The sequence below is a fragment of the Pteropus medius genome, unplaced genomic scaffold (assembly GCF_902729225.1).
Source record: "Pteropus medius unplaced genomic scaffold, Ma_sr-lr_union100, whole genome shotgun sequence".
Classification (NCBI taxonomy): domain Eukaryota; kingdom Metazoa; phylum Chordata; class Mammalia; order Chiroptera; family Pteropodidae; genus Pteropus; species Pteropus medius.
In genome coordinates, this window is record NW_024340699.1 from 7,645,991 (window position 1) to 7,660,245 (window position 14,255).

At 42.9% G+C, this 14,255-nt stretch overlaps 1 protein-coding gene across 1 annotated transcript in view; it reads left to right on the forward strand.

Annotated features, from left to right (window-relative positions):
* The window catches only part of TENM2 (teneurin transmembrane protein 2), a 1,175,329-nt gene that overhangs the window by 903,782 nt on the left and 257,292 nt on the right, over nucleotides 1-14,255 (forward strand). Inside the window, exon 8 of the mRNA XM_039877364.1 lies at nucleotides 6,998-7,232. Coding sequence (XP_039733298.1) covers nucleotides 6,998-7,232 — 235 coding nt within the window. The remainder of the gene's footprint in view (nucleotides 1-6,997; nucleotides 7,233-14,255) is intronic.

Consider the following 14,255-nt stretch of genomic DNA (forward strand, 5'->3'; position numbering starts at 1 on the left):
GCTACTGGTCTTATAGGATCTAAGATGTTCCTCTAAACCCCAGCTTTTCACCAGTGCTTTTAAAGCTGGTAAAAAGCTGGGGTCTCTAAGCCTACAAATGATTGCTCCTTCTGACTGCAAACCCCATGCAATGTTGGTCCGTGTGTCATTGTGAATGCACTCGGAATGCTTTTCCTCTGAGGTCATATATTTTGTGTAAGCAAGAGAAGTACAAATCATTCCTTATGAGTGATCACAGCCATTTCCTTCTCTGGTGCTCTGTTCAGGCCGAATGGGGCCTTTCCATCAAGGACAGGACCCCTGATCCAGAACTGTGCAGGCCAGGTGGAGAGGCACTGGCCAGAGCTGTAGCCTTGTGCCGGAAGATGAGAAAGAGGACATACTGTGGCTTACTTCATCCTTCCTGCCTTTTTCTCCTTCATTCTAAAATGTAGGAAAAGGATTCAGCTTAATATAATAGCAGCCAGATCCGAGAAATACTGCAGACCAGTCAACTGCCCTGCAAAGCCAGCAATACCATACTTGGGTCAGAAATCAAAAATAAAAGTCTATTCCTTAGGGGACAAATCATTCAGGAGATTATTAAGACAGGGAAGGAGAGAACAAGCTGAGTGTCCAGAGTGCCCTGTACTTAGAGACAAATAAATAAATCTCCTTGCATCTGTTTGCAAACACAGGAGGAGGCTGCATCTGCACCCACCCCTCCACCCAGGCTGTTGGCAAAGTTCCTCCAGTCAGAGCAGGCAGGACGAGCTGGGACTGAGCGCGCCCTTGTTTCTGCCTCCAGCAGACCTAATTGCTGCTCATCCCTCACGCCATGGGGTATGGGAGCCAGGGCTGCAACTCGGAGGAGGAAGTTTAGAGAAGGCACAGAAAAGAGACTGTACTGCAGTGTGGTCGTTCTGGCCTATTTCTCCTGATTCAGTCAGCATTGTGAGGTGGAGAGTTTGGAGGTAGGCCATTCCCTCGAATTTCTCATAAGATTTGGTCCTGCCATTTCAGCCAGCATGCAAAGAAATGAATCAAGTCAGCTTTTCCTGTTTGCTAGGACATGTATGAACCAGGGTGGGGGTCCTGGTTCCTTCCCTGTGTGAGTACACTCTGGGGCCTCACGTTCCTTTGCATGCGACAGAGTGGGGGGAAGAGTCCCTGGGATCAAATAGCAGCTCTCTCACTTACTAAGCTACGGGGCCTTTGTGCCTTTTAACTCGTAGCAGTTATTCTCGATACTATTATGTCGTCATCAGCATTGGTCACTTAGGCTGTGAAAATAAAACAGCTCTGATACCTGAGGTCCATTTCTGCAGACTCTTAGATGCTCTCGAGACTGCCTGTATCAGTGCCATCTCACCTGGTCACTGGGCCCTTCTGCAGACAGTATGAAGGTGGGGGCTGTGGTCTGAGGTTGGCAATTTTGCCTCCATATGGTGCCACTCAAAGATCTAGGAAAACTGGAGTGCTCCAAAAGGTCCTCATCATTCGCCCGAGCCGTGGTGGTGGTTGTTAGTATGTAATACTGTTATCAGTATTATTAATTATAATGCAATAATATACAATAATAATATTTATTAATAGCTTACTAAGTGCCAAGAATTATGCCGGGCTTCTTATAGGTCATTTCATTTGATTCTCCTAACTACTATATGAGAGAAGTAAAATTAATGATACCCATTTTACAGATGAAAAAACTGACTCAGAAAAAAATATGTAGCTTTCCAGAGGTCGAACAGTTAGTAAGTGACCAACAGGGATTCAGAGCTGACCACCAGCCTGTCTCTCCTTAGTTCTAACCAGAGGCTGTTATTCTTGAAAATCCTCACCTCCAATTTCCTCTGGCTCCCATTCAAGGTCACATTTGAACAAGGCATCCTGGTGCCAGTTTTCATCAACCAGAGACTCCAGTCTCTGCCAGCACCACCCTCACTTCTAGCATCTTCAAATTGTTGTCAAGATATAACTTGCTCCATAGAGGTAATTTGATACAAGAAGGCAGAGAGTTTGTGGTGAATCCATCATCTTGGGGTCTGAGGGGTTGAGAAATTTTAAAGAGCAAGAGTTGGCACGCCATCTTCTCGAATGAGTGAATTATTAGCAGTCAGGCAGCCCTCCGCTTTCATTTCTTTCATATCTTTTATCATCGTTTTTAATCACCAGGAAAAACTGGAGTGGACTGTGGGGTAAGACAGGGCTGTCTTAGTTCATCCTGCCCTCACCCTCTCATCCGTCCCCCACTTGGCAAGGGCGGACCCAGACTAAATAAACTCCCTCGGCTGTCTATTGAGAAAGAATGCAACAACAATAGCCAATTATTAAGAATGTACTTTCTTAGTGTCAAAGAAAATTCTTTATACATTATTTAGAGTGTGGGTGTTGGTTGTTTCTACATGCTGTTTGAGCACCCCTGGTCTAGTCAACACAGAAGTTGCTACTGCAAGATTTTACAGTCCCCACATCTAACTTTGTTGGACTCGATATCGCTACCCAACCACGAAACTCTGCTTACTCTTTCTTAAAATTCCACTGTCAACCAATTACCATTCAGGAAGGACAAAATATGTGAACGGCAGCCCTGTCCAGATCAAAATTTCTGGAAGCTATCCCACAATAAATCTGAAAACACAGAAGCAGAGACCCTTCAAGCAAACATAATCAAATAAGCAAACAGGACAAATTAAGTGCACATTCAAGCACTTAAGTTTTAAATATACAGGAAACACCTTCTCTATGCATTCACTTATCTTTGCTAAGAGTCTCACCTATCCTGCTCTAGCTTTTAAGAAAAGAACAAATATACAGCTCCTTATTCCCAGGACTAAAAGCCACATTATACCTAAAAATAAATTCTAGGTTCTCAGTTCAAGGTAAATCAGATGCAGCATAACAGATTAGCACTGTGATTTTAATGACAGTTGCCTTTTGCCTGCTAATAGAATCCTTATTAGGTTGATACTGTGTCAGCATTTGTTACATAGTTATTCGTGGTTCAATTGTATTAATATATGATTTCATATTTATGTAATAGGAGAGCCATTAATAATATGCACATTAATTAAACCTGATAAATGTGTGAAACAGAGTAGACATGAAGGTTTCTTCATCGAACTGAGTTAGTCATTTCTGTTTCACCATAGATGGAAGATATCAGTTGCCTTAGAGAAGGTCTTTGTCACGTAATTTGGCTTCCTGGAACACAGTAGGGCCTGTTGTCGCCATTGTTTGCATTTCTGTAATGGAAAACCATCCCATCCAGCAAACGCATTGGATGACTGTAATGAAAACTGAAAAACACAAAAAATGCTTGAGATCAGTAGTTGTAGCAGAAATGTTGTCACATTAGAGATATGTTACCTGCACAGAATACTGAGGTCAAAATACAGCAGTCAAAAGCATAAATGCCTACCAGCGGGCAACGTAAACACGGACTTCTGGGCCGATTAAGGTAACTGAGATCGTTCAGATTGGTGGCAAACCAGAAAAGCCACACGACGGCATTCATCCCTACTTGATTGTTGCCACGAGGGCATAGACTCAGAAGTTTTGTTTTGTTTTCGTTTTCAAGAGAAATGAGAAATCTGGAACACTATACAAAATCTTGACTTAGAATTTTTGGTAATACTCACTTTGGGGCAGCCAGTGTGTGACTTCTACTTCCCTTCCTCAAATCTGGGCTTCCTGAGAGCTGCAGTTACGTCTTATCCATCCTTTCATTTCCGAAAGAACAGAGCAGCGCTCCACGCACGTGTTTTGGGGACTTGCCAGCCACCAGGTAGCATGTTTCACAGTTTCCGTTCTTCCTTCCCCTCTAACTTGTACAGCAACCTTACGGGGAGTTGCTGCTGTTTTCACCATTTGGCAGGGAGGATGCTGAGACGGCAGGCCGAGGCTCACACATCTTGAAAGTGGCAGACCCAATCCTTGAACACAGTTCTTGAGATTTTACCTACTAACTACTGGCTGAACCCCGCTCCTGGAGGCTCCCACGTCCCTTTGCATAGACCCCGCGGTAGCGTTTAGCACACTGTATCGTAATCGTCGTCATCTTCTATCTTCTATAGCTAATTGGAAAATATGACTTTCGGATAGATAGATAAATAAGCAAGTATAATCAATGTCACAGTGGAAATGAGCAACAGGAATGAGGAAAGCATCTTCCAATACTAAGGATGCTGGATCATTTTTGTTGTCGTTGCTATCAATAATTTGATTTATTTGCAGTGAAATAGCACGTTGCTTCATAGGAGGGCAGGGTGAGTGGAGAGTTATGTGCTCTTTCATCTCTCCACACCCCCCACGAAGCTCTAAGTCTTCTCTTTAAGAGAAAGAGAGCTTGACATCTCTTCCAGTCACCTGGGACCCTCACTCTCCATTTTATTTGGAACATACCACACAGCACCTAAGTCAGGGCCTCGCCCCACCTCCACCCTCGGCACCACCCCTGGATATGTCATCGGCAGAAAGGCAACCACAGGAATTTCACCCACACGGAACACAGATGCGCAAAGAAGGGCCACACAAGCTGGGGTGAGCAAAAAAACCCTGAGCTCAGGGTGAACAGACAGGAAGCAGGAGGGTTCCGGTATCTCATCTGGGGAATTAAATCTCTCACACAACCTCTTTGTTCTCTGGGAGGGTGTGTGGTCTGCAGAGCTGGAGAGTGGGAGCCAGAGGCAGAAGGAGATGGAAAGTTAGGGCTCGGGGCCAAGGAGGGTGGGTTCTCACTTGTGTACTGTTACAGCTCATCTTCCCGAGGCAAGTCTCATAATGGTCTAACTAATGGAGAGTAATGACACCACTTGGATGGGAGTTGAGAGTGGGGGCAAAGAAAGGCATGAGAATTCATTAACCGTGTGTGAGGGGCTTGGACAGCATCTCTGAAGGATCATTATGACATCATTTCACCCCCTTTCCTCACCTCTTTCCACTCCTGTGAGACAGACGAATGCTAAATAACTATATAATAATACATTACTTAGCCAGACAACAATGCAAGAAAATATAATGGCCTGCTATGGCTACGAAATTCCCTCAAAGATATATTTAAAATGTCAGTGGCACACAATGTAAAATACGAATTGCAGGTTCATTGGGGGGACGCGATTTAAAAATCTGTGCAACTAACTGTGCAGTGGCATTGCCCACTAGGTTTTAGTTTTAGTTGTCTTTTTCTGAACACCAAAAAATAAAAAAAAGTAAAAAAATAAAAATCCCAAGTAATTTCAGCCCAGACATGCAAACTTCGAGGAACCACTTTCTGCCATATTTTCTTCTTTAGTTTTGTGGTCACGATGCTCTCCAAACCTAGTATCTTCTTGACATGTTGTCTTTTCCTCGGAATGTATCTGCAGGCTTCACAGGAGCCGTGGAATGTAGATTACACCTTTCGGAGATGTAGCCTGGCCACATAAGGAGACAAGTAGTTGAAATTTGTGTCAAATTGCTTGTTTAAATGACTTGAGCCAACTTCTTAAAGCCAGGACAGCAGGGGCTGAGGATTTTAAAAGTTGGCAGGGGCCAAAATGACAAGGCTCGGCAGTCACCTGGTGAGCTGCCAACCCCGACTGGAGGCTTCAGAAAATAAACTTTCTCAAAGGACACAAATCAAAAGTCATGTTTCAGCAGCCATTAAAACCAAATTATAGGCTTCCATTGCATAGCGAACCGCTTTCATTTTCATTACGCTTAAAATACTTCATTCTGTAGCTTGAGAATGGGTTGCTAGGAAAACTCTGCGTGGAGTCGTCATCTGTGGTCATATTTCCAAGGGACGGCGCACAGTTCTTTGTGTGTTTTTCCCCCACAAGGATAGAGCTTTCAGGACTAGAAAACAGGAAGCGATTGGGAGTCAAGGTCATGGAAACATCAACCCTGACCTTCTCCAGAGACCGAGTCCTCAGGGTTCATCTCTCAGAGGAGAGACCTTATCAGCCTGCTGCTTCGAGCAGGCTCACAGGTGTGTTTATTGACTCATTAAAAAAAGATTTTATAGATATATACAAATGTGTTTGTGTATATATATATATATATATACACACACACACACATATATATATATGTCTGTAGACATATACACACACACAAACACATACACATTTTTTTTTTTTAGTTAATCGTCAACTTTTTAAAAAAACAAGAAATTTTATCTAAAAGTCCAGGTCTTTAGCTACCCTGGAAAAACTGGGCGGGCTGCCTTGAGCCCTCACCCCATGTGACTACCCAGGCCTGGACCTGAGTGATGCCGCTCCTGACCCCTCCCTAGTTCACTGCGGCCCAACAACTGGCCTACTCCACTTTCCTCTCTGACCCCTGCAGCTACTTTGCTTCTCGCTGGCTTAAAGTGTGCCATATTCTTGTTATCTTTAGAAAAGGGAATATTTTCAAAGAATGTGTGCGGCATACCGGTTTTCCGGGAGATGGAATAGGGGCTTGTTACAGCAATGTTCAGCCTTGAATGGAATGTTACTTTCACTACACTATTATTATGTTTCAAATAATCCCACTGGTCGGCCTTCACCAGCCTGCTTTTGCTAACGCAGTTTCTCATTCTTCATTCGATGCCTATGGATGAGAGCATAAATGAATGCATATTGTTTATTAGTAACCCACACTGGGATACTTTATGCTATTTTATCTGTCGCTCTAGTTCAGGGGTCCCCAACCCCCAGGCCGTGGACCGGTACTGATCCGTGGCCTGTTAGGAACCAGGCCACACAGCAGGAGGTGAGCAGCGGGCCAGTGAGCGAAGCTTCATCTGCATTTGCAGCCGCTCCCCAGCGCCAGCATCACCGCCTTAGCTCCACCTCAGATCATCAGGCGTTAGATTCTCCTAGGAGCACCGGTTCCTGGTGCCAAAAAGGTTGGGGACCGCTGCTCTCGTTTGCAAACTTTCAGCAGTTGGCAACACAGAGATTTTGGTTCTAGTCTCTTCAGCAGGTTTGCAGAGCGTCTGCAACTGTAATCTGGACCCACTGATGGTCATGTCTCCTTCCTCTTTTTCCAGGCCCTCCAAACCACCACAGCCAGGCGACTCTGAGGCCCCCTTTGCCACCCCCTCACAACCACACGCTGTCCCACCACCACTCGTCCGCCAACTCCCTCAACAGGAACTCCCTGACCAATCGGCGGAGTCAAATCCACGCCCCGGCTCCCGCGCCCAACGACCTGGCCACCACACCCGAGTCCGTTCAGCTTCAAGACAGCTGGGTGCTGAATAGCAACGTGCCACTGGAAACCCGGTAAGTCCCCATCGCTGATCGTGCCCCATCTCCCTACCCGGGTCACCCGCACAGAGCCACTGGGTGGCTCATAGGGCCAGAGGGGGAGAAAATCTTGCCATAAATGATGGGACAGGTTTACCATCTCGTTGTTGACCCCTTGGTCATCTGACCCTGGATGATGGCAGGTTGATAGGTATCTCTTCATTCACGTGTGTCTCCTTTTAATGCTTGTTTACTTTCCTAGATAGCTCTTGTGTACCCAACTAATAGAATTAGCATAACATATTTTTACTCAGAGGCTCATGGGAAACATGCTTATAAGGATATATTGACTGAAAGCTGCTGATAAATTATACATTTGGCCTTTCTTGAAGTGATAAATGAAGACTCATTTGAAATTAAGTGTTTGGGGGAGACCTTGAGAAACCATCCCTGATTCCAGACTGAAGGAAGTATAATTTTAATTTATATTTCCTCCAACATGCAGTCTCACTTTAATCCCTCCTGTACACGCTAACAGCTTGATGCCTGAGGGGCAGACAGTGATGTATAAAAACAAACAAGAAAAAAGGGGCAGCACTTACGTTGGGAGGACAGAGGTTCAAAGTGACCTCCAGTTTGGCTTCGTTTGGTTTTGCCTTTGCTTCTGTCCTTTTCCCACTATGGCTCCTGGGCTTCCAAACCCACGCCACTAGTGACCCGAAAGAAGGTGCATTGAGTTACAGCAGGGTGGGCCGGGATGTGATTGACAGCGAAGGTTGCCAGTGGGTTGGCCAGATATTGTCATGTCCTCGTTGCTCCATCCACAGACGCTTTCATGGTTTGTGTGCTCCAGCTGTCAGTGTTTCCTTATCTAGAAGAACTAACAGAGAAAGGGGCTGGTTTATACTGACCCTTCAATGAGTTCTCACACTGTTTTTAAACTTTAATAATTGATGCGCGGAGAAGGACAGGCATTCTCTGTGATTTTATGGTCATAGCCAGCGAATTGTCTGCACTGAGCCGAAAACAATCTTGCAAGCCATATCATTGCATATTGTTTCTTTCACTTTTTTCTCTCTCTCTCTCTTTTTTTTTTCCCCTAGGTCATCATTCTCACCTTTAATAGGAAAGGTCTTTTTTTTTATTGAGGTAGAATTGACATAGAACATTATATTAATCTCAGGTGTACAACGTAATTATTTCGTACTTGTATACGTTGTGAAATGCTCGCCACAATGAGTCTAGTTAACATCCATCACCAGACATACTTACGAAAAAGTGTTTTTCTTGTGATGAGAACTTTCGCATTCTACTCTCTCAGCAACTTTCAAATATGCAGTACACTGTTATTAACTACAGTCGACGTGCTGTGTGTTCCATCCCCAGGGCTTAATCGTTTTATAACTGGGAGTTTGTATCTTTTAACCCCCTTCACTCCTTTCTCCCACCCTCCATGTCCCACCTGTGGCCGCCACCAATCTGCTCTCTGTCTCTATGAAGTTGGCTTGTTGTTCAATTTCATGCCTAAGTGAGATTATACAGTATTTGTCTTTCTCTGTCCGATTTATGTCACTCGGCATAATGCCCTCAAGGTCCATCCATGTTGTCACAAATGGCAAGAACTGATTCTTTTTTATGACTCAACAGTATTTTGTTTCTTATCTGTAATATTTTTTTGTTTTAATAAGATCTTGAACATGAATAATTTGTACACCATTGTCACTGTAGTCACTCTAAACTTTAATATATTCTATTTTCCGAGGATTATAGGTTATTTTTAACCATGCTTACAATCTTAATCTCTAAGGCTTAAAATAAAAGTCAGTAGAAACTATACACGTGTATTATATATAATCGGTGTATTTAAACATCTGTACTGATATAATAAACCACTAATGAACAGCTTTACTGGAAGGTTTTCAGACTGAAAACCAACTGATTTACCTGGTCCGGTGCAGGATATTTTCACAGTTGATAGTGGTCTTCAAGGATGGTTAAGATTTTCTGTCTTTTCCCCCTTATATTTATGAGCTGCCATAGAGTATGGTGGGCACTAGTCAGCCTATTTTTACATTATCGGACTATTATTTGATAGTTTCTGGACATGAAGCTACATAGAGTGGAGTAGATGAAGAAGGACAAGGAGGAGGAGACAGGCAAGGAGAAATGTATTAGCTGTCGTAGAGAAGGTGGAGAAGGAAATGAGAACACCGTCACCGTGAATAACCGGTTTTTATTGTGCACTTTGTATGTGCTTGACATTAGTGATTTACATGCATTATCACATTCGAGCCTGACAGAAGTCCAAGGAGGTCAGAAGGAACCACTGTTATTAGCATTTTAAAGATGCAGAACGTAGATGTAACAGGGACAAAGTAACTTGCAAGAGATCTAGGGCTTCAGGGAGATGGTAAATTATGATAGAGCCACATTGGATGGAAACTGGTGGCTCCTACATGCAAAATAGGGAGTGAGCTGTCTAATGGGTGTGAATAGCACAAGCCTACACTTATTGCCCTAATTGTCACATTTCCAGGGCAAGACCATCAAAGAGTTTGCTCCTCACCAAGGTTTTCCCCTTGGTGACAAGAACGCATATGCCACATAAAAGTATCTCTCTCATCTCTCAATTTTGATGTAATCAGTTGGTTATCCAGGGGATTTATTTTTTTTTTACCATTTGTAACAAATTATTCACTTGACAAAAACCTGGCAGACAGGACCAGCAAGGGCAAGCATGTCACCTTCCTGTTTTCCCGAAGTCGGCTCTCCTAGAACTTGTGATCTGATCTGTAGCATCCTTCTTCAGATTGTTTGACTATTGAGCATTTCTCCAAGGATGAGGGCTTCTCAATGATGTTTTCGGAGGAGGGGTATTAGAGACAAAACTTGGGGAGGATTGCCGAATCCTTGAAGCCTATCAGAAGGAAAAAGTAAGCAAGGACAACATCTGCATGTCTTTTGATGGGTATATTCAAGGGCCAAGAATTCGAGAACGCAATGCCCTTGGGAAGGGGCTATTACCAGAAATCAAACACTGGGTGCAGAAGTCAGCAGATATTTGAAACTCCATCCATGGAATTGAATATACATAAGTTGGATGTGCAATTGGTCTCATGTATGAACACTTCAACAGTAATTAATAGAATTGTTGAGCTTTATGTTTCTCTTTTAAGTATTATTCATTCAATGTCTTATTAGTAAATATTTACTGAGTCCCTCGTGTGTACCAAGGACTATGCTGGGTCCTGAGGAGATCATGATGAAAACGTGTATCCTGCCCTTGAAACTCACACAATCTAAAGGTGGAGATAGGTACCTAAACTAAAAGATAGTGCAGTATGCACAATAATGGAAGTATAAAAGTTACAGTGAATTGTACAGTAGAAGAAGTGATTGACTCTCATGATGGTCAGGAAATGTTTTACAGCTGAGGAGCTGTTTGAGCAGGGTTTTGAAGGATGATTAAGAGTTTACCTAGTTGATAAGTAGAAAAAAGTCCAAGATTATAGCATATTATTTGTTCCCATTCTCCATAAGTTTTTCATATACTCTGAGAAACTATCTAACTGAACAAATTCACTCATTCAAATGATGAAACATCGTGAGTTTAATGGTATCATTTTGTTACCCAGAAAAGAAAGTGTAAGTATGAGAGCTCTTCTTTTACGGACCTTATGCCATATTAGGATTCCCACTCCTATTTAAAGATCAATTAACCACATCCAGGAGAGGGAACCATTGAAGGCAAAACATTTTGGAGGCTGACCGTGATGTAGTCACCAACATGGAAAATGCAATAGGAATTTACAAATAGCTTCACGACCTCTACTATCCTTAATCCAGACTTCTGGGTGTGACGGAAGGATTTTATAACTCTGGGACATAATGGCCAGACGTTCTGCTACCCCCAGAGACTCTAACCAAGCCCTGTAGGCTTCTGCAGACCAGTGAGGAGCAAGCCCTGCCCTCTCTGCATTGCTCGTCGATGTTCCCATCTGTCTTCATGAGGCACGTAGATTTTCTCTGGACTGTGCTTTCTCCATTTTTTTTTCTATGACAAGTAGAATTAGAGGTGCTGGTTGAGTCGGCATAGGCAGAAAAATCAGACTGTATGAATTAGGAATTAAACACAAGACAAAGCATACAAGGAAAAATTCTGTATCACTGTTAATCCTATAAATGATGAGTATAAATTTCTACTACCAAAATCAGTCGATTCATATATAAACCATAATATCATCGAAGAAAAACAAACACGAGGCGAAGGAATTCATTGCAAGAAGTCTGCACTGTCTTTTGTAACATAGTATATAACAAAATCACTCTGCCCACCATCTTTTTCTCAGACACCTCACAAACGGTCTTAGGACAAAGTCCGCCTGTAATTCTTGGTTGATGTCAGCCCCCTACCCCTTCCTCTCGTGAGAATGACGGGATCAGGAATCTTCCCAGCCAGCTGGTTCTTTGAGGGTTTCTGAAGCCAGCCTCTCTTGTCTAAAACAGTAGAAAGTAGCTCAGTGACAGGCCCTACCTTTTCTTCCTTTATGCATTTTGCTGAAGCAAGCTTCTCTCCCAGAATCTCTCGCAGCAGCAGGTCAATAAAGAGAATCCCTAAGCAAGACAAAACTTCCCTCTGAGTTTACTTTTGCCCTGATATACCAGAAGCCCTAATTTTAACCGTCAAGATCTTCAAGCTACAAACAAGTTTGCAACTCGCTTTGTAACATGGTCATCCATTATTCATCCAAGAACCCGCTATGAGACCCAACCATGTGCCAGGCACCTAGGATTCAGCAATAAAGAAGAAAAGCAATGTCCTTGCCCTTACGGAGATTTTAGGCTGAATGTAGACAGACCGTGAACAAATGACTAGACACAGACATGTGCCTCTACAATGACAAAGTAATAAGTGCCATGTGAGGTATAGAGAAACCGAACCCAGGAGGAACTGGCATTTAAGTGCAGCCCTAAGGATGAGTATATGTTAATTAGACTTAAAGAAGGTTCTAGTGGCAATTAAAAAAAAAAAAAAAAAAAGGCTTGCTGGGGAAAGAAACGTTAAGATGCCAGGAAGGGAAAGCAAGGTAAAAAGACAAGTAAGGGCAGGGCGGGGCAAGGCTTGGCCGGGGTAGAAGATCTTGACTCCACCCCAAGAAGAGCAAAAAGTCATTGAAGCATTTTAAACAGGAAAATAAAGCAATAACATATTTTGTTTTGTTTTTTTAATAATGGTAACTGCCAGGTGGCACATGGATGGGGAGTAGGGTGGGAGGTACAGCGAGACTAAAGGTCTGGTTTGGAGACTATTGTAATGGTTAAGATAAAAGGTAGCACAGCTTCCATTAGGATCCCTGCAGCAACAGCATCCATAGCCGTTGGGCTTTCTCCTCCCAACCAGGCAAGGTGAGCACTCCCAGATGAGAGCTATATTCTGATGGTAGAATCGGTAGGAATCAATGACCTCTAGAACACAGAGCTATGGATCAAGTAGGTGTGCGTTCGAAGACCAATTTTTTTGACATAAGAGGTTGGGTGGAGAGCGATGTCATTGAGAAAACAAAAGTTTAGTTTTAGACATATTTAATCTATGATGCAGTAAGAGAATTAAGTGCCGCTCTTATTGGCCAGGCTTACTTTGATTCAAAAAGAATAGTTGTAACACAGAAATTCCTACATTTACAAATAATGGCATATTTACCGCATCTGAAGCTTTCAGCAACTAATTTTTCCTCTTAAAAAAAATCTCTGCAGAAATTTTGTTCAATTTAATAGTTATTCTACATGATCATACAGGTCTGTGAGTAACAACTTTTCTTTATCAAATCCTTTTCACTCGACACTTAATTTTACGTGCATGATCCCATTTAATCCCTCTACCCTTCTGTTGGGTATATGTATGTTACCATCCCTATTTTAAATAAACATAAACTGAGGCTGGGAAGGTTAAATTACCTACATATCTCCAAATAAGTAAGGGGCAGGGCTGAGATTTAACCCTGGTGTCTACCTGACTCCAAATGCCATGTTCTCAACCACAGCACGAATGTAGCTTTGGGACTAGGAAAACCAAACGAAACAAACTGTGCTTATCCTGCTGTCAAACGAATTAATTTGCCCAGGCCCTAGAAATGGTGAAGTTGGTGCCTTATAAGTGACTCAAAGCAAGAAACTGCCTATAGGATGAATTCCAGCCAGTTACTATACGTAGACTTAGTTATTGACAAAGTCATAAGCCAGGCAAGACGTCAGGGACCCTTCCCTGCAGCTCTGCGGGATTGGTGGCAACCCGCTGTGGTAATTCTGAGGCCTCGCTGCTCCGTGGTAGGGGCAGCATAGGTGTGTGTGAGCCGATCCACAGAGGTTTAGTACTGTGCATCTTATAAAAAAGGAGAGCAAATCGACACTCCAGAAATAAGAAACACTGCTACCTTTTTAGCTCCGTGATTTATAGAATTTCTATCTTCCTAACAGGGCTTGGCCAGTAAGAGAAAGCCAAGCCACCACGGGTGTGAGGGCCGACCATTACGGTCATATTTCAAGGGTCATCGTTACACCTGTTAGCAGGAAGTGGTAAAAAGTGCACGATAGAGGACTGAGGACATTGGGCTTGATGAGTAGCATCTAAGGAATCTGATTTTGGTATCAGAATTTCAGAAAACACACATTTTGTCTTTACGATGAAGTAGCTTTAGCCTACTCCGGAGGCCTTATCGGTAGTGCCTATTTGGGAATCGAGATGCAAGACCTTAAGTAAATAAGGTTTTCACGGAGAAGCAACAAAGTTGTTGAAACATCCTCACTGTGCTGAACCCAAAGACTATTCTAAACTTGTTCTAAGATTGGTTTTTCTACTTAAGGATTAATTTTCTGACAGAATCACTGCCAAGCTTGATCGTGAGAATATTAAACCAGGGTAACCTGTTTACCTTTTTTTTTTTTTTTTTTTACAATTTCGAGTGAGGTTTAAAACTAGAATTCATTCTGAGTGAACCAATGCATTCAAGCACTTTTCAAATCAATAGGCAGCTTGATTTCTCCGTATTGCAAAACATTATG